We start from the raw sequence: 26,663 nt of genomic DNA on the forward strand, positions 1-26,663 counted from the left end.
CTCAGATCCTCCCGTTTATCTCTGTTCCCCACTGCTATAATGGACTTAATGCCTTTTGCTGCAATAGCTTTATTAATCCTCTTTAAAACGAATTCTGCCTCCTATCACACTTTCAACATGTCAGAAATCATTTCTCAGGCCCTGGTCACAGAGCCATTGCAGCCCAAAGGAGCCTTTGTGTGAGGTGGGAGGCAGCGGCCCTTCCCCAAGACCCTCTGCTTCCACCCATCAGAAATTGTCTTAGGACATAAAGAGATCATCAGTGCACCTGCTTGAGCGGCAGCCTTCAGGCTGGCACCCTTGCGCAGTGTACAGCCCCTCCAAGTGGGCAAGCTGCAGGTTATGGCTCTGGATCATCCTGAAGACAATAAATAATTCAGCCAATGTCATTACCACTTTGAATCCAACTACTGAAATCCTGACTGTTAGAAAAAAGAAAGCCTAGGTCTACTAATATCGGTAACTATCAAGTAACTACAGAATCTGATTTTTTCCCACTTCATTTAATTATCTTGTTACCATGTCCCCATTAGCAGATGGTGCATGGAAGAAAAAATACAAATGGCCAATAAACAAAAACATTAAACCTCTCATGGCAAAGAAATGCAAAGTAAGAAGAAGTACCAATTCAGCAAAGATTCTGTTAATTTAAAAAACAATGGCACTTCTGGGATGGGGTGAAACTATGACATGGTATTGATAGAAATTTCAATCTATAGTTTTCTGGAAGGTAATTTAGCAACGTATATGTAAAACCTTAAAAATAACCACCCAACATTCCACTGCTATCAATCAGTCATAAATAAACAAAAAAGGTACCATAGAGATCCAAGTATAAGATCAATCCTAAAAGTATGAGAAGATTAATTGCATAACGTGAATAATGTGAATAGCCAATGTTTACTGAATGCTTGTGATATACCTGGTACTGTGATAATTACTTAACATGCACTGCCTTATTTAACTTTTATGGCAGCGCTAAGAAGTAAGAATGTTTGTTATAGTCGTTTTAAACATCCTTCTCTGTTCCTACACAGGAACAGAAAGGTTAGGTAACTTGCCTACGATCACAGGGCAAGCCAGTGGCAGAACCAGGGTTTGAATCTAGGATATCCAGGGCCAGAGAACCCTTAGCCTCTGCGCTGTTTACACTCCCTTCTTGAGAACAGTTAAAAGTTTAAAAAGTCTGCATCTTTATGTGGGAAAAAAGTTGAGGGACTCAACCTTTTAAGAGCCAACGAAACAACCCAGAGTCGGTTAAAATACATTACGGGACCCCCATGCCATGGTGGGCTGTGTTGCTGTGGTAACCGCTGAAGATGTGGGAAACCCTCACATGGAGTTAAAACTCGACATAGGATGCCCTCCCCCCAAATCAAGGCTGTTTAGAAAAGAAAGACGGTCATTTTATATGGCTCCTGAGGACAAAGAAATAGCTCAAAAGCCGCCTGACCTGTGGTCTTCTCGGTAAACACGACTTTGGACTCGGCCGTGAAGTTCTGCCCCGTGAGGATCATTTGCTGGCCCCCGTAGACCAGGCAGCTGTCGATGTCTTGTCTTTCAACCATGGGCAGCTCGTGGGCAGACCGCTGGGCTGAGGGGAAGAGAAACGAAGTCACTGTGATGAGGGGAGCTGTCGCGCCGCTCAGGCAAAGGCAATCTGAAATCACGGTGACAGGCTGTCCCAACCCAGCTCGGGACGCCCGCTGCCCACCCTTATCACCCCGTCGTCAGGGCAAGCATGGAGCTATCACCCCTGGCAACCGGTGACTCCACAAACTTTATGTTCTTGAGAAAGTGCCCTCAGTTATTTAGGCTAATTTTCTTCTAACAACATGTTTTGTTTTCATGAATCAAGAGTCACGTGCCCCTTCTCCTTCAGGGAGGAAAAGTTGAAAGACGAATTATATACAGATATAAAGGGTTGAGCAGGTCAACTTTTCCGTAAGTGCTTTCCTTTGCTAGGGTGTACTTTCTCTTTCTGCATTTAAGGTCAGCAAAAAAGTGATGGAATCACACAGGGTAAATTTTTCAGGAGCCACTGCCTGAACGTTTTAGACATATTTGCTTCAGAATTCACTGGAAGTCTTTAACATGGTCTTCAAGATACCATGCTCTTCCCCCATCACCTCTCCACCCTCGTTCCCTCATTTCCTGAACTCCTCCTTGCCCCTCGCACCTGTTTCTCACACACATCCAGCACCCTCCTTCCTTGAGCATTCACACTTGCCGCTCCCTCTGGCTGGGAGGGTCCCCCTGTCCCCTGTATGGCTCCCTCCCTCACCTTTGCAGGTGTCTACTCAAGGGTCACCTCCTCACTTCCCCTGCCCTCCACCATCTCAAAACAGCAGGACCCACCCCTGTCTTCCTTTCTCCTCTTTCCCCCTGCTTAGCTTTTCTCCACAGAATTTTTTTTCCTTCAGAGATATTAAATACAGTTTTTAGTAGTTTATTTAACTTTTCTCTCTCTGCCAGAAGCTCTGCAAATTTCTCTAAGCCCAGTACTGGGAACTAGGATCAAGCAGGAGACACTTGAGAAAGGTGGGTGGGCAGGGAGGTCGTTCGCTCCCTCAACAGCTCACTACGTCCGCACCTACAGGAATAACGAACGAGTGATGAAGGATGGGGCAAGCCTATGCTGAAGCTTAACCAGAAGGATCTACTTGAATGACTGCAGCAACCCTCTGAGGAAGGAAGTATTCAGATTCTCCCCACATGACTGAGGAGAAAGCTGAGGAGAAAGCTGAGGCGAGGAGAAGTCAGGGCACCACTCAGGCAAGGGTGTGTGGCAAGGCTTAGGGCTGAACCCTCAAATGCGGGCTTGCCCAGCCCCAGAGCCCAGTCTCTCAGCCACTCGAGGCAGCCATGGAGTCTTCTAGAAGGCACGCTTCAGGAGAGAACAAAGACCCTCTCCCATCGCTGTCCCTCCCCTGGGCAGGGTGGGAAACAGGTCCCGGCCACTGCCAGGGACCCTCCCCCTCAGGCCTCGCCTTCACGGCGTGGGCTGAGCCTGGGCCGTCCTCCTCAGCTGAGTCAGTCAGTGCCTGGCGTTCCTCCCAGAGCCCGGAGAACCGGGCGAAGGGCCAGCCCGCCCATGCCAGCAGCCCCGGACCTCCGCACCCGGGAGCCAGGGTAGCAGCCGCACAAGGCCCCAGGCCCAGACCTAGCCCTCCGCTCCCAGCAGCTGCGTCTGCCCTGAGCTGCCGGGGCCACGTGGAAACCGGTGCCTTCTGGAACAACAATGCACTTGGCACCATTTAAGGTGTCTACTATGGACTGGCCAGATGCTTCCAGACACTTTACCTTGAAAGTGCAACCCCGCCACTCACAACGATCCCTTTGTCCTGCCCATCCCCAGCCAGACCCAGGCGCCCACTCAACCTAGAGACCCGCCTGCCGGCCGCTGTTCTCAGGGACAACCAGTTAAGAGCATGTCCGAGAAAGCCTCTCTGCAGAAGCTGCTAATTTCTCCCACATGGGCTGGGTTATTAATCCTTTCTTTCAGTATCAAAGTTTTGTGATGACTTTCTAATTGAGCTGCCACAGATGGAGATTTATTAGCAGTGAAAACAGCAGCTGCATTGCTAGGGAAGGCAGGTCCCCCGCTTTTAAGATCTGCCCTTGCTGAGCTCGGGGGGCAGCTGGGGGCCCCAGGGAGTTGGCCAGAGCCATCCCTCCCATTCTGCAGGTGGAAAGCCTGAGTCATCGCTCCTGGGCAAGCCGGCCAAGAGCTCAGAGCACGCCAGGCCGGGGACTGGACGTGGCGGCCGGAGCTTCCAGCGCCGGGCAGGAGGCCGGCTGGCCAGCTGCTCGGCCTCACCGTGCACTGCCGCGAACGCAATGCGCCTAGTTCCTGAAGCAGCTCCCTGGCCTCTCCTTCCACGAGTCTCACCATTTCAAGCAACTGACTGCTTCTCTCGTTGCCCAGTTCGCATTTCCCACCCTTTCTCCTTGCCTGCAGGAAAACCATCTTAAGGAAAATGTAAAGAAACAGAAAAGAGAGGGATGAGAAAACAGCCTGGCTTCCTGGGTGCTTTGTGGTCCACGGACCAGGAGCGTTCAGCACGCTGTTTGTTAGAAGTCCAGGCTCCCAGACCCGGCCCAGGCCTGCTGACCCTGAGCGTGCATCTTAGCAAGATCCCGGGTGGTTCTCCAGCACGTGGCTTTCCCGCAGCACCCCAGCCCTGGAGGCACATTGGAATCAGCTGGGGACCTGAAAACCCAGGCCACCCCAGCCTAGAGCAAGGCCCGTCGGTTCGGCACTTAGCGCCAGATCCCCCTTTGCTTGGGGCCCACCCTGTGCTTTGTAGGATGGTTTAGCAGCATCACTTGATGCCAGGAGCACCCCCACCCCCAGGTGTGACAACCAAAAGTGTCTCCGGACACTGCCACATGTCCCCTGGGGGGCAAAATTGCCCCACTTGAGAAGCACTACGCTAAAGATTCTGAGTTAAATGGTCTGAGGGTAGGACCCTGGCAAAGGTTTCTCTTTAAATAATCCTCCAAGATCCCAATGTGCCACAGCCAGGTACCATGGCTGAAGGTAATGCAGGACACCCAGAGGCAACAGGAGGATGCATGGGTGATAGCTATCAGGCTCTGGGGGCAGAAAGCCAGGGCTTCAGGTCCTGCTTCTGCCACTCCCCTGCTGTGTGACCCCAGGTGAGTCACTGTATCTCTCTGAGCTGCAGATGCCTCCTCTGTAAAGGCACAGCAGTACCTGCCCTCATGGGTCTGCCTCAAGCAGCACAACAGATAAAGCAGGTAAACATGTGGACGTGGTGAATATATTTCATAAAATATCTGACATATACCTAACATGGCAAACACTCAAGAAACTGCAGCTTTGCATACCATTAACCTACTAAATGCTGCTCTTTGTTTCTTGCAGAGTCCAAACACTTTCTCACCCACTGTCTTCTTAAACCCTTAAATGACAACCCTGCTGCAGGAGCAAGAAACACGCTGCCAGCGCCATTTCACAGGGGAGGAAACAGAAGCTCAGAAGGCAGCCTCGGCCAGGGGCCAAGTCTCCGGCTGCCTTCTTGGGCAGATCTTGGTTCAAGCTTGAGTTCCCCTACAGGGTGTCCTTGCAGCAGGCTTCACAGATCTAAGCCTCAGTTTCCCCATCTGTAAAATGGGGCCATTAACAGTCACGCCTCACAGGTTACTGAGAGGATTGGAAGGCTGGGTTCCCGAAAAGCCTATCTGGTGCAATAGCTATTGGCCACCAAGGTTTATGGTGGTCAAGGCTGCAGATTCTCGAGCATTTGCTGTGTGCTGGGCACGGGCAGCGTGCTTTCGTCTGATATTAGCTCTTTTGCCCAACACCAAGGGACCGCGGCCACGTGTTAACACCCATCACCCCTCATCACTCTTGTTCTCAAACGATCCTGAACCCTCACCCAGGTTTCTTGGTCCTAACTGCAGCTCCTCGGAGTAGAATCACCTGGTGGGGGGGTGGGGGGTGCTTCATAAAAATGCAGAAGCCCAGGCGACACACCCAGAAGCATCTCTGGGCCGAGGCGTCCATTTGCATTTTTAACAATCTTTCCAGGTGACTCTTGCACACATTTGTTTGAAAGCCAAGTTCGACACTTAAAAGGCCAAGGGAGGACAGGGGAACTCCTCCGGGGAGGTCCCGCCGTCCTCAGAGGGCCCAGCAGCCAAGCAAACGAATCCAATTAGTCGCTGAAAGAGGAACTGAGGGGAAGCAAACAGCAACCAAAATTACCCTCCTGGGGGCCGACTTCTTTCCTTCGTGCTCTCTGACGCAACCTCGGTCACCGCTGGCTGCTGATTGGGGCGGCACCATCCAGGACGGGGCGGGGGGGGGGGGGGGCAGCTCTCAGGAGGCCCCCCGGGGCCTCCAGCTCTGCGCTCACTTGGAGAGGCCAGGCCATCCCAACAACAGGCCCTGCCGCCCTCCGACCCAACCGGGGGCCGCCACTGGAACCCCTCCTCGAGGGCCTGGGTGTGGCCGGCGGGTGAGGCCCTGACCCTCTGTCCAGCTTAAGCTTCCAGGTGGCCCACGCGAAGTGACTTCCCAGGCCCCCCTCCTGCCCCCAGCTTCTGGCACGTCATAAAGTGGCTTGGGGCTCCCGTGTTTTATGGGCTCTGAATCAACAGGGCACTGTTGGTTTAACCGGTTGGGGTGTTGACTTTCACTAGCAACGGTGGCCGACGCGAGGCGGCGCGGCCGGAGCGAAGGCCCCACCAGGGAACCGGGGGTTCTGCCCGCGTCTGCCTGGAGATGGGACGGTACTGCCTTACTGCCTGCAACGCACCCTGTCACGGGGCTGGGTGGCCAAGAGTCACCATCTACCCAGAAGCTCGGGAGATGCGTGGGAGAGGCTGGCCAGGGAAAGGCATCTGCGGAGCCCTGGCCTGGGGGGTCCCACGAGGAACCGCCAAGCATTCCAGCGGCCACAGGGAGGGCTCCAGTTCCAGGCGCTCGCGTATACATTTCTGTTTATGTTATAACACACGCTCCGAGGGAGGCAGGTAAGGGGAGGCCACCGAAGCGTGCCTGCCTGAGCGCGAAGCCCGGCTCGGCGAGCTCCTGGCTTTGGGACTTCAAGCAAGTCCCTTAATCTCCCTGCGCCTCCGCTTTCTCAGCCACAAAACAGGAACAGAAGCAGGGCCCTCCTCGTCGGGTTGCATGAGGATTAGACGAGCTGATGCCAGGGAAGAGCCTGGCACCCAGCCAGGCCCCACATGGACTCGTCGAGTTTCTTCTTAATGAGAAACTTCATGATGAGACTGCAAAGCCGGAACTTCTGCCATTTTGGAGCTGAGTCTCCGCGAGGGCAAGGGATACATGGAGAGTTCCCAGCTAAGTCCGGCAGCCAGGCGGAACTGGGACCCCGGGCAGTGGGGTTCCCTGACTCCACAGGACTCCCTTTTCAGAGAAACGGAGGACGACTGAGCGGGAGAGCTGCCGGCCAGCCCAGGTGGGCTCCGAGGGGCCGCCCCTCGCGTGGCGCTCAGCGGCTGGCAGCCCTTCTTGTCTTCACCGCGCCCCTGTGCTTGGCTGTGAGCCGGGCCCTGAGGCGAGGCTGACCCAGGCCTCCACGGGAGTGTCCGTGGCAGGGCAGTGGACAGAACCCTAAAGACCCCCTGGGAAGCGGGAGAGTGCAACAGAGGGACCCAGTGCTCCCTTTGCGTGGGGATCCCCTCTGCGAGGGACCTGTGGAGGTGCGGTGCAGGCCGCGGGGCTGCCCTCCAGCTCAGAGACCCCCGCTGGACTGACACGTGGCCTGGCGAGGGGCCTGGGCAGAGGGGAGGCCTCAGGCTTTGGCGCACGTGGCTTGAACTCCAGTTCTGTCCCTCGTCCGTGAGCCGTGTGACAGTGGCAGGCGCATAACCTTTCCGAACCTCAGCCGCTAGAGCGTGAGCTCCGCGAGGGCAGGGATTTTGAGCCTCGGAGAGTTGTGGGCACGTGTTAGAGTTTGACAAATGTTTCTGAAGTAATGACCCGAGGGAGTCTTCAAGCTGGGCCTTACGAGTTTGTGATGGGGATGGAAACGAGTTCGTCCAGGCGACAGTGTGTGGGCACACCATAGATGTCCCGGAAAGGGTCATTTTACCTTCCCGGTCCCTGCACAACTAGCTCTACCAAAGGCCGGCCAGGGACCCGGGTCAGCAGGGAAGCGGCCTGAGGCTGGGCGCCCCCAAAAGCAGCTTCCCTGCAGGCCCCCCAGGTCTCTCCTTGCTGCTGCTCCTGTGAAACCATTAGGATTTGCTGAGCCCCCACCCCTGCCCTCTGTTGCCCAGGCTGTGGGCTTTTGCAGTAAGAGAGTGGCCGCCAGAGCTTGGTCAAGTTCGCTTGGCAGAGCTGCAGGGACAGCTGCAAGCGAGAAAAGATGAGACACGCCTAGACCAGGCCCACCAAGGGGGACTCTTATGTTACTTTGCTGTACTCCTAAGAGCTAATGCTGAGCTAGAACTTACTGTGTGGCGTGCACACACACAGTCATGTGATCCCCACAACAACTCAGCAAGGGAGGTACTATTTTGCCCATTTTACAGATGAGGAAACTGAGGCACAGAGTGTTACATAACTGCCCCCAAGACTAAGCAGTCTGTAAATGGCAGAGGCAAGATTTGAACCCAGGCACTGGCTCCAGGGCCCACACGCTAACCACCGCCTTAAATTGCTTCTCCCCATCACGTAGGTATCTGAAGTTTCTGTGGCTTCTTGGTCTTGGCTTAAAAGTCTCCCTGGAAGGTAGGAGCTGAAAAAGGCCTGGCAAAGCTGCCTGGCCAAAATAGCAAGTGACAGATAACTGTTCATTTTCCTTTTTCTCTTCCCTGTCCCAATCCCTTTCATCACCTGTTTTCTTTCATTATTTCTTCGAGTACTTATTAGCACTGTGTTCCAGGCACAGTGCTAAACCATTTCCGAGAGACAAATCATGTCATCTCAGTTCCCTGAGTCTTTTCACTTCCCTTAGAATAAAAGCCAAAGCCTCTGGCTTCATCTCATTCCTCACCGCCTACCTCTCTCACCAAGCCCATTCACCCCAGCCTCACTGTCTGCCTCTCTGTTTCCCAAACACCCCGAGCTCGCGCCTGCCGCAGGACCTTTGCACATGCTGTATCCGCCATGTGGACCACACTCTGTACCTCACTCAGGCCCCGGTGAATGTGCCGTCCCTTCAAGAGGCCCCCGATCTGCAATGACTAGCTTCCCCACCCCCAAGGCACCCACACAGGCCCCTGATATTCTCATCACAACACTCAGCGCTCTTTGAAATTGTCTTTCTTGCTCGTTTACTGTCTGTCTTCCCCACTAGCCTCTGTGGGGATGGGGACCTTGCCTTGTGCAGGTGGCCAAGACAAGCCTCTCCAGTTCATGAGGCAAAGCCGTCTATATGCCATTCCGCTCCCACTAATTCTAAGAATTTTCATCAAAAGCATCATCACCCACTTTCCAAGTTGGACCACGGAGGGGGAAATGGGGAGCAAAGGGGAGGCAGTGAGGGGGAGAACACTGTCTTGGGTTTTCCAACATCCTGCTTTCAGAGAGGCAGACAGAACCACCAAACACCCACAAGGACAAGGACGGCCCTCGTCCCTGCCTCACACCATCCACAAAATCCATCTGCGGGTGATCCTGTCTCTAAACAGGAACAAAGAGCCTTCCACAAGAAAACACAGGAGAACCTCGTTGCTGCCTTGGGAAGGCCAAATGTTCTGGGGTGAACACAGAGAGCACTGATTCCAAGAGAAAAAAATATATAAATTAGACTTCATCAAAATAAGAAATTGATATTCCTACAGAGACATTATTGAGAAAATAGGCAAGCCACAGACAGAAAAAATATTCACAGTATGTCTATCTGACAAAGGACTCATATCCAGACTAAAGAACTACTGCATATCAACAATAAAAATATTAATGACCCAATAAAAAGTAGGCAAAAGATTTGAACAGATGCCTTACAAAAGAAGACCTAGAGAGAGCCAGTGTATGAGGAGGAGCGCATCATTAGGGAAATGCAAATTAAGGCCCCAGTGAGCTACCATCTACCCTACTAGAATGGCTAAAGTTTAAAAGATGGGCAACACCAAATACTGGTGCTGATTTGGAGCAACTGGAACTCTCATATGATCATGAAGGGAGTGTAAAACGATACAGCCACTGTGGAGAAATGTCTGGAAGTTTCCTATAAATGGAAAAGGCACTTACCCTATGACCTGGCAATTCTACTCCTAGGTATTTGTCGAAGAAAAAGGAAAAGATTTGTCCACCAAAAAAAAAAAAAAATGTTCCTAGCATAGCAGCCTTATCCATTACATCCCAACACTGGACACAACCCAATGTGTCTACAAATGGTAAATAAACAAATGGTGGTAAACTCACACCATTTAATACTGGTCAGCAGTAAAAAAAGGATGAGGGAAACGGACTTTGGCCCAGTGGTTAGGGCGTCCGTCTACCATATGGGAGGTCCGCGGTTCAAACCCCGGGCCTCCTCGACCCGTGTGGAGCTGGCCATGCGCAGTGCTGATGCGCGCAAGGAGTGCCGTGCCACGCAAGGGTGTCCCCCGCGTAGGGGAGCCCCACGCGCAAGGAGTGCACCGTGAGGAAAGCCGCCCAGCGTGAAAAGAAAGTGCAGCCTGCCCAGGAATGGCGCCGCCCACACTTCCTGTGCCGCTGACGACAACAGAAGCGGACAAAGAAACAAAAGCAGACAAAGAAACAAGACGCAACAAATAGACACCAAGAACAGACAACCAGGGGAGGGGGGGAAATTAAATAAATAAATAAATAAATCTTTAAAAAAAAAAAAGGATGAACTACGAAACTGCACGGCCATGGGTATGGAGCGCAAAACATTAGCTGAGCAACAGCAGCCAGACACAAAAGGTGTATACTGTATGATTCATTATGTGAGGTTCCAGAACAGGGAAAACTCCATGGTGACAGAAATCAGAACAGAGTCAAGTCTGCGTATGAGTTGGAGAGGGGGCATTGATTGGAGTGGGCACAAAGGACCTTCCAAGAAGAAGGAGATGCATTTAGGCTGGCTCGAGTGGTGGCTCCAAGAGTACGTATAATTGTCAGAAATCCTTGGGCTGCACCCTTATAATCTGTGCAATTTATTTGATCTCAAGTCAACCTCAGTAAAAAAAAAAAATACACAGATACATATAAGTCACAGAGAGAAAGAGCATGTGAGAACATTTATTTCTAGCCCTTTCCACCCCAGCAAAATGCGCAGAGTGGATTTACATTCTGTCCTCTGAGTGGGCAGGGCGTGGTATAAAATTACTTGAGGTGTTTTCTGAAATGGGCTGCACAGAGAGGCCCCGTGCGGGGCGGGAGCCCGCGGGCTGTCGGAAGGGCTGCGGCAATCAGGGGCCAGTGGCTCAGGAGGGTCCGCGCTGGACAAGGCTCCTCTCCCTGAGGACATGTCCGGTCCGACTCCCCGCTGCCAGTCTCCCGGCTGGACGGGCTGGGCGCGTTGGCTTTTACCCTTTCCTTTGTTTCGACAAACAGTCTGGAGACTTTTGCCACCTGCCAGGCCCTGGGGCTCTGCCCTCACAGGGAGACTAACAAGTAAACTGAGGTGTCAGAGCACAAGGGAGGGGCCTGGGAAAGCTTCCTCGGGGAGGGGCCATCGAAGCAAGGCCTTGGGTAAGGAGGAGTTGGCCACGTGGAGAAGGATGGGGCTGGGGAGGGTGCCAGGAAGGCGGGTCTCAAACTCAGCTGCATTTCAGAGTCACTGGGGGGCCCCTGGAGAGTCTCCACGCCCAGGCTGTACCCCAGTCCAACCAAATCTGGAGGCGGGACCTGGGCCTCGGGGTTTTTTTCTAACTCCCCAGGTGATTCCATTGTGCCCCCGGCTCTGGGTGGTGGTGACAAGGTGGGCCACGGCCTGGAAGTCAGAGGAAGAGCCCAGGGCACCGGGGCAAGGGGAAGCAAGGGGGAAAACAAGAAACACGGCTGAAGAAGTCAGCGGGCTCATCGGCAATGCAAGCCTGCCTGAAGGCTGAGAGAACTGCCCCTTCTCAGTGGGACTGGATGAGGGAGGGCCGCAGGCGGCTGTGATGGTTTGTAGGCTTCCTGCTGCCAAGGACGGCAGTGCTCTCCTCTGACCTCCTCCTTGTTCTCAGGGAAGTGGGAGGTGCGGTTATCTGCCTGGAGTGGGGGGTGTCGGGGGCAGTGTTTAGAGGATGGAAGATTGGAGAAGGCTCAGAATACTCACTGATGAGAAAGGAAGGGGCGTTGGAGGAAACATCAAAGTATCTCCTTGGCAGCACTGAAGACCTAGTGGAAACAGAAGGCTGGGAACGTGTGGGGTACCCGGCTGGGCAAAGCTGAGTCTGAACCTCTGGCAAGCTGGCACAGAACAGACAGCGTATGAGGAAGCGGCACTTCTATCAAATTAGCCCACTTTCCAAAGGGCGGCCTCCAAGTTTGTTCTCGCTTTTTCTATTAGAATCTGAGAATTGACCCCTAAGACAGTACTTAAAAGGCTCCTCCAAAGTAAGTAAGTTAGCCTTGCAAATACGTACCAGACCCCCAAGTGGTTTTCTTACTAACTCACTCTCCCCAAAGAGTATCCAGTAAGTCATTGAGTCAATAAATATTTACTGTACATACACTACGTGCACACAGTCAATAAATGTGTAGTCAGTAAATATTTATTGAACTACCGGGCATTGATCTAGGAAAATAGAACAAAGAAGGAAATAAAAAGGATGGAAGATTCTGGATGAGAGGGACAGTGGCCAACTCATAACCCCTCAGGGTATTGCAAAAAAGAAAAAGGCAGAGAAAAAGTTATTTCACAGAACTAGAAAGCTGGAGGCTCTGGTTCTGCTGCCTAATGAGTGAAAACGCATGAATCATAAAGTCTCGGTTTTCTTATCTGTCAAACAACGTAGATGAATCAGTCAAATGTTTTCAGAAAAGAAAAGAAAAGATCTATTTGTAAGTTTTAAACAAATCTAAAATGCCCTGAAGATCTTGCTGGAGGTACACGTGGCTCGATGATCACCCTCCAAGCTCCAGGTTACTGAGGGAAGAGAAGGTGACGCGAGGAACCCAAAGGAGAGGAACAGGCTGCTGCGCCTGGCCCCTCCTCCAGCCTCGTGCTCCTCAGCCTGCTGCAACCACAGCCCCGTCCTGGAGAGTGAGTCATTTGCCAGGAAGAGGAGACCTAATCTGCTCAAAATCTCAGAGCACTGAGGAAGAGCTCCAGTTTCCCTCCAAAAACACCTTGAGATGTTCAAACCAAGACAGGGGTGGGGCAGCCACTCTGACCAGCACTGGGGGGGACAGGGGTGGGGTTTGCCAGGAAGAGAGAACAGGGGAATTCTAATATTTCTACAATGATGTGTTTTTCACACTTGTGTTACCTTGTTCTGCTGTTGAGTCTCTCTCCTAACATCAGAGCATACGACTTGGCCATCAGACTCAGCCTTGTCGGCATCCTGACTTGCAAGAAATCAGCATGCTCCTCACCCCATTTTCCAAAGACCAACCAAGGCCAGGTTCTGGGAACGCCCCCAGAGGAGCATCCACCCTTTCTCCTTGCTGGCTACTAATCCAGAGGGCCAGTCTTCCTCAAGTCTTCCTGTATAAAATATCCATGCCTTCCCTCTTGCTTCAGTGTCTGATTAAGACTACAGCTGATTAATCGAAGCCATGGGCAGATTTTGTCAGATCCACAGGGTACTTTCAAATCCTAAAAATTTGTTGCCACTTTTTAGAAGCAGGAGTCTTTTTTTAAAACATATCTTTAAAAATCAGGAGATAGGACCACACTGTGCCTACATTCCCACAGGGAAATATGGGCCAGAACTGAGTAATGGCAACCCCTTTTAGATGGGGAATGTGCCTTCCTGATCCCTAGTCTCCACCACTCCCTATTGTCTGCCACCCAACCCACTTTACTTATTTCCATGACTGGTCTGGCCTCTGTAGGCAACTGAGTTTGTGACCCCTAGTTATGGCAAACTTTCATTAAGAGGGAAAAAAATCCTGAAAGATAATTTAACACGGAACATGACTGCAACAACATAAAACATCCTTAAGGGAACAAGTTTTAATTATATAAACTGGTTTTGTTTCTGGAACAATGTTTACTTTTTTCTCCTTTATGCCTTTTCTCTTTTTAATAATTTCTAAACGTTAAAAAAACTGAGCAGATAAGTTTTTGCATATAATTGCAAAAACCAAAAACAAAACTGTTCTGAAAAGTACCTAAGACTGAGCTCAAAGCTACTACTTCTTTTGAAACCTGGAAGAATTGAGCCAGATTTCTGCTCAGTGCCCTTCCAAATGGCAGGCCAGTGGCAAAGCTCAGCCGCTTCATACTGGATTCTGACAAACTTCTGCACATTTACAACCATTCGTTTGGGTGCCTTTATCCCCACCAGACTGCAGGTTCCTTGCAAACCGAGAAAATGCCTTGCTTGTCCGCAGATCTCAACATCTGCACAATGCCACAGGCCACGGAGACTCCCAGGAAGCACGCGGGATCGGCGGAGGGTGGCAGTGGAGCAAGTCTCCCAGGTACAAAAGCTCAGGTTTAAATCCCAGCCGGGTCACTTTTTGGTTGTGTGAACAGGTTAACCCTTCCCAGGTCTGCCTCCCCTTGCATAAAATAGGGATGACGACACCAGCTACTGCCAACGACTGCTGTGAGGATTCAGAGAGATGGCACGCTGAGTGCTTAACACCCCAAAGGGCAGAGTCAAAACTCAATAAAAGAGGACAGCCACGGTCTTATTGTTATTATTATTGAAAGGAAAGAGCAGGAAAAGAAAATGGAGACCATGTGCAATGAGCCCACTCCACCTGCACCTACCCTTTTGAAGACCCAAACAACAACTATACATTTCAAATCTTATAAACAAAGCCTTAGCCTGCTCATTAACTGAATTACTTTTCAGCTTCCTTGGAGGCCACAAACCCTCCAGAAGTAAGCAGAAGCAGAGAGAGGGCCCTCTAATGCGCTGTCTCTGTCGCCTTCTTGGACCAACTCTTCATCCCGCGGGTCCTTCGCATTCTTGGTGGCTACCTGGGCACACTGCCCAGGACAGAAGGTCACGTCCAACACCCTTTCCAGAGAAAGGCCCCCCGGAGCCCAACTTACAGCACTCGATGGGGTTGGATGCGGTTTGCAAGGAGACGATCCTTCCGCTGGACTCGGGAATGTGCACCCGGAAAACCAGGCGCACCCGCGTGTTCTTTCTGCCGATGTCCGTCTCGCCTTTCCGCAGCTCGATGTCAGCGTTCCGGAGCTTCAGGATCCCCGCGCAGTCGATGCTGCCAGAGGTGGAGAACTCACTTACAAGTGCTGCCCATCTCAACGGGCAGCAACATCACCCCACCCAGCCGCCGTCATCCTTTAGCCAAAATAATTCTCCTGCCAGCGACAGGGGGGCATTGGCAGATACTGATGAGCTTTTCAGCCCAGAAAGCTGACCAAAATTGAGGACTAAAAAATGTCTAGGTCGTTGGAGAAATTCCCCAGAGGAAATTATTTCTCTAGGAAGATTTTTCACGCCATCCTTCCTACCCTCCGAAGTATCTGAAAAAGTCAAATATGTAACTAACAAAAATTAAAGATGGACTATATAAGAGATGAGAGACATGTATTGACATTAAATACCTTGAATTCAATCACTATATTGTGGTCATGTAAGAATATCCTTGTTCTTTGGAAATGCATACTGAAGTATTTAAAAGCAGAAAGGCATGCTGTGTGCAACTAACTCTCAAATGTTCAGGGAAAAAATGCAAAGTGAGAAAACAAGTGATAAAGCAACTATGAAAACATTAGCAATTGGAAAATCTGAGTGAACAATAAGTAGGAGTTCTCTCTATGATTCTTTTCTACAAGTGTGAAGTTATTTTCTAACAAAAAGTGTTTAAACCCCAATACATTTGTGCAATGATTCCCAAATTTTAGCCACATGCATATTAACTTTGAAGGTCTTCACTTAAAATATTTAATAGTTTAAGTAAAGTCAAGTTTTGAAATTTTAAATGAATGTAGCTCATCCCAAGCAATATCACCCAAAGAAGCATGAGTATTCACCCTCCCAATACACATGAAGAAATACTATACATAGCACTTGTGAAATTGAAACCACTGTGAGCCTCAGGTTCGAAACCACCATCTATGGCTGCTCCCCTCAACTTCGTGGATCCCCTCCCCCAAATCCCTCCGACGTGGCCCTTGCTCCTATCCCCATAAAGACCCCCCACCCCCAACCCTTACGTTGCTCTCATGTTGTTTTTTGGCTCCAAAGGAATCTCCAGGACTTTGGTGTTGCCCACAATCTTCTCGTAGCTGGTGGTGGTGACAGTTTTCCCAGTGATCCGGTGAACCTGGTAGAAGGCGTGGGGCTTCAGGATCCGCTCGTCGGCCGTCCCAATGAAGATCTGAAGTCCCAGAGGCTTGTTTTCCATATAGCCATGGAGCTGGGGGGAGAGAACACACACACACTATTACAGCACCTACCACGCAGGGGCCAACAAAGCAAACAGCTAGGAGAAGCTCAGAGGCAGCAGAAAGAGCCTAGACTTCTGCATCATCTGGAAGAGTTGAGAACTAGAAGCAACCTTGATGTCCATCCAAAGGGGACCGCTTGGATGAATCACAGGGATCCCTTCTAAAATGGAATACTAGTATCTATGAGAGGTAGGAGGTGGGAAGGGTTTTGCATAGTGGTAATGATGGACAAAAATCTGAAGAGACCAACACCAAGCTCTTGACAATAGTTGTCAGGGAAGATCAGAGGAAAGAACTTCCACTTTTTACATAACTAGATTCCAATGAACAAGTTTAGAATTTTTTTTAATTTTAAAAAAGAAAGAGTATGCCCAAAGCACCATAATCTAAGTCAAAAGAAAATTAAAGACTGGAAGAAAATATGTGCAACATATAACAGACAAAGGGTTAGTACACAGAAACGATGTCTATAAATGAAGTAGGAAAAGACAAGATTCCCTCTCCATCTTACTTAAAATTGAGTTCCTAGCCTAATGGCATTCCTTATCCCCCTTTTTTTTTTAAAGAATTTTTTTAAATTTATTTATTTATTTATTTTAAATTTAATTCCCCCCCTCCCCCGGTTGTCTGTACTCTGTGTCTATTTGCTGCATCTTGTTTCTTTGTCCGCTTCTGTTGTCGTCAGCGGCATGGGAAGTGTGGGCGGCGCCATTCCTGGGCAGGCTGCACTTTCTTTCGTGCTGGGCGGCTCTCCTTACGGGGCGCACTCCTTGCGCGTGGGGCTCCCCTACGCGGGGACACCCCTGCGTGGCAGGGCACTCCTTGCGCGCGTCAGCGCTGCGCCTGGGCCAGCTCCACACGGGTCAAGGAGGCCTGGGGTTTGAACCGCGGACCTCCCATGTGGTAGACGGACGCCCTAACCACTGGGCCAAGTCCGTTTCCCTCCTTATGCCCTTTTCCTTCTTTTTTATCACCACTTAACATGCTACACATATTCTTGATATCTTTTGTCTAGGACTTTGTCCTACAACTAGCATGTCATCCCCTTTGAGTGCAGAACGTTTGTCTATTTATTGCCACAAAATTCCCAGCACCTGGAACAGTGTTTGGCACATAGGAGGTACTCTACTACATATCTGTTGAATGAATTAATGAAACTGTACAACAGAAAAAATGAGTAAGAGATTGAACAGGCAATTCGCAGGGGGAATAATGGCCATTAGCATAGAAAAGATATTCAATATGACTTGTAATCAGGAAAATGCAAATTAAGCAACCATAAGATACAATTTACACCCATTAGGTTGGTACATAACAGCAAGTATTGTGGAGGCTGTGGGGTAAGAGTCACTGTTATATAGCTGATGGGAATATAAACTGGTATAATAACTGAAAGAGTGAAGGAAAAGATATTAAATTTAAAGATGTATATCCTTCATAACTCAGTAATTCCACTTCTTAGTATGTATTCTAGAGAAATACTGTGCACGTAGAAGGCATGTACAAAAATATTTACTGAAACACATGTAATAATGAGCAATTAATTACACCAATAAGGTCGTGGCTAATAGGACATGTCCAGGCTAGGCAGCAGTTAGAAAGAAGTAAAGAAGTATGTAAGTAAAAAGCAGTTAAAAAGAAGTCTATGAATTGATCTAGAAATATCTAGGACACTTTGAAAGAGAAAATCAATTTGTAGAAAACTGCATACAGCATGATACAACTTATTAAAATACTGAATATTTTCTATCCACCCATTTATACATATGTAAGTGCAATGGGATAAGGTGTGGAAGGACCCTTGCCAAACTGACCGCACCATGATCAGCTCTGGGGGTAGAGGAAGAGATCAAGATGGGGCACGGAATCAAAGGGGACTTTTACTTTATCACAGTATTATAGTATTTTGCAGGAAGAATGAGTTTCTGGATAACATGAAATGTACCACTGGTTTAAAAAATAATAACAAAAGTAAAAAGTACACTGAGAGCTTGGAGGTGGGTCTCTGGTCTTTTCATTCCCCGACTGAGAAATGCTAGGCAAGTTGTTTAACCCATCTGTGCCTCTGTCCTTTGCAAATTGAGGGGGCTATGACGAGTGATCAGTAGCTAAGTTCCCCACCCTTCACCAAAGTTCTAGAAAACTTCAGTAGTCTCTACAGTCGACTGCTGAAAGAGCAGAGAAAGACTCCAGGTGACAGGATTTAGACACAGTCTAGACCTGGGCTATGCAATATGGTAGCCACACATGATTATTTCCATTTAAATTAATTAAAATGAAATAAAATATAAAATTCAGTCTCTTGGTTACATTGCCACATTTTAACTGCTCAAGGGCCACATGTGGATAGTGGAGACTATAAGGGGCAGTACAGGTAGAGAACATTTCTATCAGTACAGAGAATTCTATTGCACAACACCAGCCTAGAAGGATGGGGAAGTTCTTGAGTCACCTTCTAAAAACTATACAAGGAGGGAGGCTGGGAGTGGGGCAGAGCCATTTGACAACCTTTTTCATAGTCGGCAAAGCATACCCATCGACATTTACATAAGTGCCTGATAAACACCCAAGAGATCTAGGGTAGGGATGGAAATGCAAGTCAGCCGCCTCTTATCTTTTTACTCCATGCAAATTGAAAAACAGGCACTATTCTCGGTAAGAGAAGTCATAAGGAAGAACAGCAGTATTGAGAAGAGATTTTGTTCTTGTTTTGACTTTGCATTGGGACCCAAGATAAATATATTTCCTCATTGCCAAGATAAATATATTTCCTCATCACCTCTCCTAGATTTATCAGGAGTAGTCAACTCAACCTCAAGACGAAGAGAGGGAGGCTACCGAGGGGGAGAGGCAAGCCAAGGACACTCTGGGGGAGCACCTGGAGACAAGCATCTTCTTTGTCACATCCCGACAGCTCTCCCTGAATCCAAACCTCTTTCCATCACCTCGCCCTGAGGTGACCAACTACTGCCCCTAGCTGACCTCTTCCTGGTCTTCACTGGAGCAGTCCAATGATCTTTTTTGAAATGCAAATCAGATCTGGACACGGCTCCCTTCAAGCCCTCAGGTGACTTCCTGTGGCCTGGAATGAAGTTCCGTGTCATGGGCTTTGAGGCCTCATGCAAGCTCTGCCCCCTTCACCTCTTTAGGCTCCTGCCAACACCCGCCTTCCTTCTGGCCCTCGAACGCTCCAAGCCCAGCCTCAGGGCCTTTGCACAGTCACTTTCTCTGCCGGGAATACCTTGCATTTAAGTCTCAGCTCTTTCTCTAACCACACTATCTATACACATCCAGTGGCGGGTCAAAGCCAGCTCTTACGGCCTTGTGAAAGCCAATTGTTGAATTTGGGGGGATTTTAAGAGCCAGGTGACATCATGTTGGTCGTTTGGGCTTTGGCGGCTTGAAGTATTTACAGCACAGAGATCAGCAAACCCAAGGATGTTCTCCCCCAGAGCTGGTTGTTACACATTTACTAGCGCACCACTGGAATAGCTTCTTCGTTACTATCTGCTATTTTCTTATTTACTTAGTCGTTTGTTTGCTTAGTACCATTCCTTCCAACCTGACCGTGAGATCCACGGCAGCAGGAGCCGTGTTTACTTTGCTCAGTATATTCGACCAACATGGGGAATGAATGAATCGTCACCATCACCGGCAAGCAGAGCTAACCGTGCGTGCTTCCTTCGCGCCCAGCGAGGTGTGCCATGATTAACACATATCACAACAGCGCTATGTAGGATGGGCCTCTTATTTTCCCCACTTTACAGACGAGGAAACTGAGGCTTGCAAAGGCTGGGCAACTTGCTCTAGGTAACACCATTAGTATAGGGCAGAGCGGGATGTGAATTTGGCTGATCAGGCTCAAGTCTGCCTCCCCAACCATCATAATCCCCTTGGAATTGTTTCTGCTCTCTGATCAGTGACAACAGGTTAGAAAGTATGTCCCTTGAGAGAGAAATCCCCCACTCTTAAAAAAAAAAGGCTCAAAAATGACTTCTCTAAACTCTGAGTTCTAGGCTGAGCTGGACTAGCTGATAGAGGAGCTAATGGAACTCAGTTCACCTTGGTAAGGACCCCTTCCTCCTCCATCCCCCTCCCTAGTAACCCCAAAGGGGGTACAGTATAGTAGACAGAACAAAGTATTTCACCTTGGGTCAGACCCACCTGAGTTTCAACCCCCTCTGCTTCTTCATAGCTGTGTGACCTTGGGGAAGTTTCTCCACCTCTCTGAGTTTCCATTTTCTCATTATAAAAGAGGGACATGCCTCCCACTCCTCGGGGTTCTTTTGCAGGCTAAATAAGACAAGCCTTGCAAGGCACCCAACACCGCACACCACACAGCAGGCACCCATCAGCCAGGATTTTCCCTGCCCTCAGAGGATGACGCAAATCAAAAACGGAGGTGAGATTTCAGAAATGAATGAAAAGGCGGAGGATGCCTGTGAAAGGCCAGCAAAGGGAAAACAACCACGAAGCATCCTTGCGTGTGGTAAAAACCTAATTCCAGCCCTCTCCATGGACTCCACGGTCAGGGACGGGGCACCCCGGGAGGAGGGGCCAGATGAAGAAACCTCGCCGTCTTGCGTGAAAAGAAAGCGAAGGGGGAACTTGCCTGGAGCCCTAGGTGCTCGGTTTTGCGCTCGTTCTAAAGGCGTCTTGGAGGCTGGAGAAGAAAAGCGCATAGCCGTTTACTTGCTTCTCTGAAAACTGAGTAATTCGGGACTTGCAAGAGGAACCTGGCATGGCAGGGAGACCTTGGCCAGGAAGCTCTGGTGAGGTCTCTCCGGGCCCCGTCAAGGGGAAGGGCAAGCAGGACCTCCTTCCAGCATGACAGGCACCTGCAGCGACGCAGGGGGCGCGGGGCCGCAGGCTCCCAAGCAGAGGAAGCACTGCTTCCTGCAGCCGGGGTGAGGCGACCGTTTCCTGCTTCTTTCAATTTCCCAGCTAGTCAAAAGGTTCCAGGAAGGGGGTTGTTTCCAATGCACATGGCAAGGGGCTGAGGGGCGTGACAGGGGTGGGGGCCCAGGCTGCAGGCTGCCAGGAAAGGGAACCCAGTGAGCAAGCTGCAGGCTCCGGGCCTGGGCTGGCTAATAACCTGCACCCTCCCCTTGCCAGCTCAGCTACTTGAAAATAGAACCGAAGGTGGAAGCATTTGAGTTCATCTGTGGTTTAAACATCTCCTGCCCCTTCCCCAAAGCTAGTTACATAAATGATTCTGTCCAACCTCGGCACAGAGAATACTTGCAAACTCTAGTTTCTGATGCTTACACATAGAGCTAATTTAATTCTCAGAGGAAAGCATGGTTTTCCTCCTCTTCAAATGAGAAAACTGAGGCCCAGAGAGGTGAAGTGACTTGTTCGAGACTGCACAGCTCAAAAGCAATCGGGTGCCACATTAGTCACAACAGGAAAAAGTGGCAACATCTATTTGATGGAATATTACTCAGCCATAAAAAGGAATGAAGTACCAATACTTGCTACAATATAGATGAACCTCAAAAACATTCTGCTAAGTAGAAAAACCCAGGCACCGAAGGCCACATATGGTGTGATTCTACTTATAGGAAATGTCCGGAAGAGGCAAATCCTTCGAGACAAAATGTACACTGGAGGATGCCAGGGCTCGGGGCAGGAGGGAATGGGGAGCGGCTGCTTAATCGGTAGAGGCTTTTATACTGGGGTAATGAAAAGGTGTGGAGACTAGACATGATGGTTGTATAGCATTGTAAATGCCCCTGAATTGTAATGGTTAACTTTAAAATTTTTATGTTACATGAATTTCACCTCAATCACAAACAAAAACAAAAGTGGTGTGCCAGTCCCAGCAGGCCACATTTGTTTCTTCTGTATCACAGCTGACTCCCCACCCAGAAGGCAAAATCCCCCTGGAGCCTGGCCTACAGTTTCATAAAGAAAGCTAATTAGACTCACCTCTACCCGAGAGCCGAGCACTACCCACCCATAAGAGCAACTGAACTTTCCTGGTGGAAACATAAAAAGGGCATGAGTATTTGTTGATTTTTGCTTTTGCTTTTTCTTGTTATAAAACCAGCCAGGGTTCTACACCAATGTTCATCGCAGCATTATTCACAACAGCCAAAAGGTGGAGGCCACCCAAGCATCCCTCGACAGACAAGTGGACAGACAAACGTGCTGTATACACACAATGGAAATGACTCAGCTGTAAAGAGGCATGGAGTTCTGATACATGCTACTACCTGGGTGAACCCTGAAGACATCACGGTGAATGAAATAAGCCAGACACAAAAAGGCAAATATTGTATAATCTTGTTTACATGAAATAATTAGAATATGCAAATTCACCATCAGAAATTAGAATACAGGTTCCCAAGGGCTGGGTGGGGGTAGGGAATGGGGAATTCATGCTTAACTGGTACAGAGTGTCGGGGATGATGGAAAAGTTTTGGTGAATGGATAGTGGTGGTAATAGCACAACATTATAATGTAATTGACACCACTGAACCGTATATTTGAATGTGGTTAAAACAGGAAATTTTGAGTTGTACATTTGTTACTACAGTGAAAAAATTTTCTTAATCTGTTACTTTGGTTCAGGAAAGGAAGTAATAAGGGTTTGTTCAGTATAGAAAAAATAAACTTTATAGAAAAATATAAATTATAAAGAAAATATCACCTCAAAATAAGTAAGCATTTGAGTGTAAAGCCTTCCAGCCTTTTTTTCTGGGCACATACATAAACATATTTGGGATTCCGTTCCACCTATTGGTTTCCACTTAATATGTTGTGACTATTTCCCCTTATAATTAAATCCTCTCCTATGAGAGGTCTCCAATGATTGCATAGCATTTCCCAGGGCAGGGACTGGCCCGATAGGAGCAGGCGCTGGCTCTCCAGGCCGTACAATTGCAAGGGGGTCGCCCGAGAGGGAGCCCCTCAGGCTTTGCCCCGGGGAAGCCGCCTCACCTCCCAGCCTGGCATTTCCATCCTATGCAGGTCCCACAGTTTTCACTCACCCTATGGCTGGGCATGTAGGTTGTTTCCAACGCTCCCCAATTAGAAGGACTGCAACTAGAACCCTTGTAAATGACACTTCCTTGGAAACAATTTTTCTATCAACTCTGCTCAGATCCTTTTAAATACTCTCAGATGGATGACTCGGCCACCAAATCCAAAATGTGGGATTGATTTTCAAAATGGCAATTGGCCAAGGAGACTGTTTTGAATTTTACTAAAATCAAACTTTAACAATGTTAAGTAGCATTTTTGTTGAATTTGGAATATTAGGAAATTGTCCTCCCTAAAGGGTTCTCCCTGAAAGGAGCAAAAAGCCCCGAGGGATAGTTTATCACATTTCCCAGGTGCCACCTAGCAGGTGGGGAGGAGAGTTTTACAAACACACAGGGATCCCAAATCCTGCATTTACTTTTAAGTGCAAAACTAGCAGAACATACCTGCCCACCACGCACTCCCACCCCTCACAACCCACATCCACACTCAAACCACGTCATCCCAACAGCATTATATAGCCATCTAAAGATCACCTATTAAAAACTTGAGTAAAAATCCTAATTCGTTTTTTTTAAAGATTTATTTTTTTATTTCTCTCCCCATCCCCCCAAAACCCCCCATTGTCTGTTCTCTGTGTCCATTTGCTGCGTCGTCTTCTTTGTCCACTTCTGTTGTCAGCGGCACAGGAATCTGTGTTTCTTTCTGTTGCGTCATCTTGTTGTGTCAGCTCTCCGTGTGTGTGGCACCATTCCTGGGCAGGCTGCACTTGCTTTTGCACTGGGCGGCTCTCCTTAATGGGGCACACTCCTTGCATGTGGGGCTCCCCTATGCGGGGGACACCCCTGCGTGGCACGGCACTCCTTGCGCGCATCAGCACTGCACATGGGCCAGCTCCACACGGGTCATGGAGGCCCCGGGTTTGAACCATGGACCTCCCATGTGGTAGGCGGACGCCCTAACCACTGGGCCAAGTCCGCTTCCCAAAATCCTAATTCTTGACACCTCCCTCTGCCTCGCCCCCATATTGGATCCATCTCCAAGTCCAGTCAATTTTATTTCCTAAATTCTGCCACTCTCTCCTCTTCCTTCATTTCCATCCCAAGCTAAGTTACTACCACTTTTCTCACCAGAGGCACCTCCAAAAGAATTTTCGTGCATCCCCTATACTCCTCACTCACCTGCTCCACTCTGCAGAGTGATCTTTCTAAAACTTCAACTTGCCATAAGTCACTCCCAGCTTCTAGCCCTTAGTTGGTTTCCCCCTGTGCCTGGGATAAAGGTCCAGACCTCCCAGTGTCTGCATAAGCTGCCCACCCCTCCCCTGCCCCCATCTCCCACCCCTCACCCACTACATCTTCCCAGGTCTGGTCTTTGGTCATTCAGAACATTTGCCCTCCCTCCCTCCCACTACCCCACTTTCACCTTTAGTCATACTTCAGAGCATGGCTTAAATATTATTTCCCAAGCCTTCCCAGACAAGGTGGGGCTGCCCAGTAATAGTCTTCTTAGTTGTACTTATCATAAATGCAAGCTATAATTGGTTGCATAATTAGTTGTTGCCTGTCTGCCTCCCCAGATGGAACGTGTCTTCCACGAGGGCAGGGACTAGGAGCCACGTCTGTTTGCGCTCTGATCTTCCTTGCCACCTAGAGCATAGGGGAAACAGAGGCTCCGCCAACAATCAAGCAGCAGAACAGAGCTTAGAACCTGGGAGGAAGGCTTCCTCCATCTGCTCTGTGTGGGACTGATGCAAAAGATAGAACTCAGGTGCCCAGCCAGGTAAAACTCAACCTGGGGCAAACACGCAAGCCTAGGGGAGAGGCTGCAAGAACAGGATGAGCCCATGTCCCTAAAGGACAAAATTACCAAGTAAAATCCCTTTGGAGCAGCACATCCAATGCTAGAGAATCGTTTGTCCTATAGATGTCCTGGCAGATGCACAAAAAAGACCTAAGAACAAGAACTCTTTAAAATAGTCATCAGCTGGAAATGACCTAAATACCTAGCACAAGGGCACTGGCTAAATCAGTGATGGCACATTCACATGATGGAATACAATTCTGCAATTTAACAAGTGAGACTGCTCGGGACCGGCATCCCAGAGAACGTGCGGGGCGCCTCCCTGGAATTGTGCAGTGCACAGCCTGGGCAGCCATATGGGATGCTCTAAGGAACCTTTTTATAGACTGACATGGACAAATCTTCAAATGTACCAGAACAGTGTGCACAAACATATCTACTTGTGGCCTCAAAGCAGGGAGGGGTGTGTGCGTGTACGTGTATGTGTGCCTGCCTGGAAAGACATCCAAGAAATTGTGAAGGTGGTTGCCCTGGAGGAGGGACCCAAATGGTGGGAGAGAGACCTTTCCACTTACTACCCTCTTGTGCCTTTCAAATTTTGAACCACATGCATTAGAAAGAAAACTCACAAAACTTTAAAAATTAACTTTTTTTTGTTTACTATTTAAAAATGTGCTTTGGGGCTTTGATCATCCCCAGAAAGAAGTTCTGTTCTTCCTGGAGCCAGTGGCTGCAGCTCCCTTCCACCTCCTATTTAGATTACAATGTAACACAAAGATTATTTTCTGATGTGTAACCTTACAAAGCCAAAACATTCATCCAAAGAAAGAGGCTGCCTCCCTACTTCTCTTTTGTGAATCTTGACATTTCTTTCAAAGGCCAGAAGAAAGAAAAATTAGAGTGATGAAGGTACAGGTGCACGTACAATGAATATCCCATCCCGTCCCATCCTACAAGAAAAGTGAAGACCCGGCACCAGCCACTGAAACCTCAAGAGCAAGAGTCCAAGGCAGGGGCCTTCAGCAAAGGAAGTGGCAGGAGGAGGCACCACCAGGTTCCTTTCAAGTTCAGAGTTTAGAGTCTACACCAAACCACACACCACATCCAGCTGAGTAGCAAGTCCTTTTGGCTCGACTTTCAAAATCCATCCAGAGCCCAACAGCTCCTCACCAGGTCTACTGGCACCACCCTGGTCTTCGCCACCACCATGTCATCTATTTCAGCAGATTGCTTGGGGAGCTCCTCTCCTGCCCGGACCATTGCAGTAGCCTCCTCACAGCTCTCCTTGCATCCATCCTTGCCTGCCCCTCCTCCTCCAGGCACACAGTCTAATTCTCCACCTGGCAGCTAGAATGATCTTTAAAAATGTTAAATCAGAGCTTGTCACTCTTCTGTATGAAGCCCTTCAACGTTTCCAATCTCATGCAGTGCAAAAAGCCAAGGTCCTTAACGTGACCCGGAGGATCCTATGTGATCTGTCCCTGCTCCCCCACCTCCCTCCACGGTAGCCACCCTGGCCTCGTTCCTCCAAGGTGCCAGGCACCCGCCCCAGGGTCTGAGCACAGATTGCTCTGCTCACACTGCACGTCCACGTGGCTCGCCTTATCAGAGAGGCCTTCCCTGGCCACCCCTTCCTCTGACGGCACCCCACACCCCCTGTATGTCGCACACCCTGCATTGTGTTGCCTCATCCGTTTATCACCACCTGACACAGCATCATATGGTTATTTGATTGTTTCCTGCCTCCTGCATGAGAACATGAGCCCCGGAGCGCCAGTGGCCGTGCCCCCTGCTGCAGCCCCAGTGCCCGGAAGGGGGCTGGAGCTGTGCTCCATCCGTGAGCAACCCCAGAAGGGAGCTAAACGGTAGGGTTTGGAGTAGCTACAATTTCTC

General features: G+C 49.4%; 1 protein-coding gene across 1 annotated transcript in view; it reads right to left on the reverse strand.

The window, feature by feature from the left end:
* The window catches only part of NFATC2 (nuclear factor of activated T cells 2), a 145,440-nt gene that overhangs the window by 61,189 nt on the left and 57,588 nt on the right, over window positions 1-26,663 (reverse strand). The window contains 3 exon segments of the mRNA XM_071211790.1: window positions 1,454-1,594; window positions 14,616-14,788; window positions 15,747-15,949. Of these exon segments, the coding sequence (XP_071067891.1) occupies window positions 1,454-1,594; window positions 14,616-14,788; window positions 15,747-15,949 (517 nt within the window).

The sequence above is a fragment of the Dasypus novemcinctus genome, chromosome 24 (assembly GCF_030445035.2).
Source record: "Dasypus novemcinctus isolate mDasNov1 chromosome 24, mDasNov1.1.hap2, whole genome shotgun sequence".
Classification (NCBI taxonomy): domain Eukaryota; kingdom Metazoa; phylum Chordata; class Mammalia; order Cingulata; family Dasypodidae; genus Dasypus; species Dasypus novemcinctus.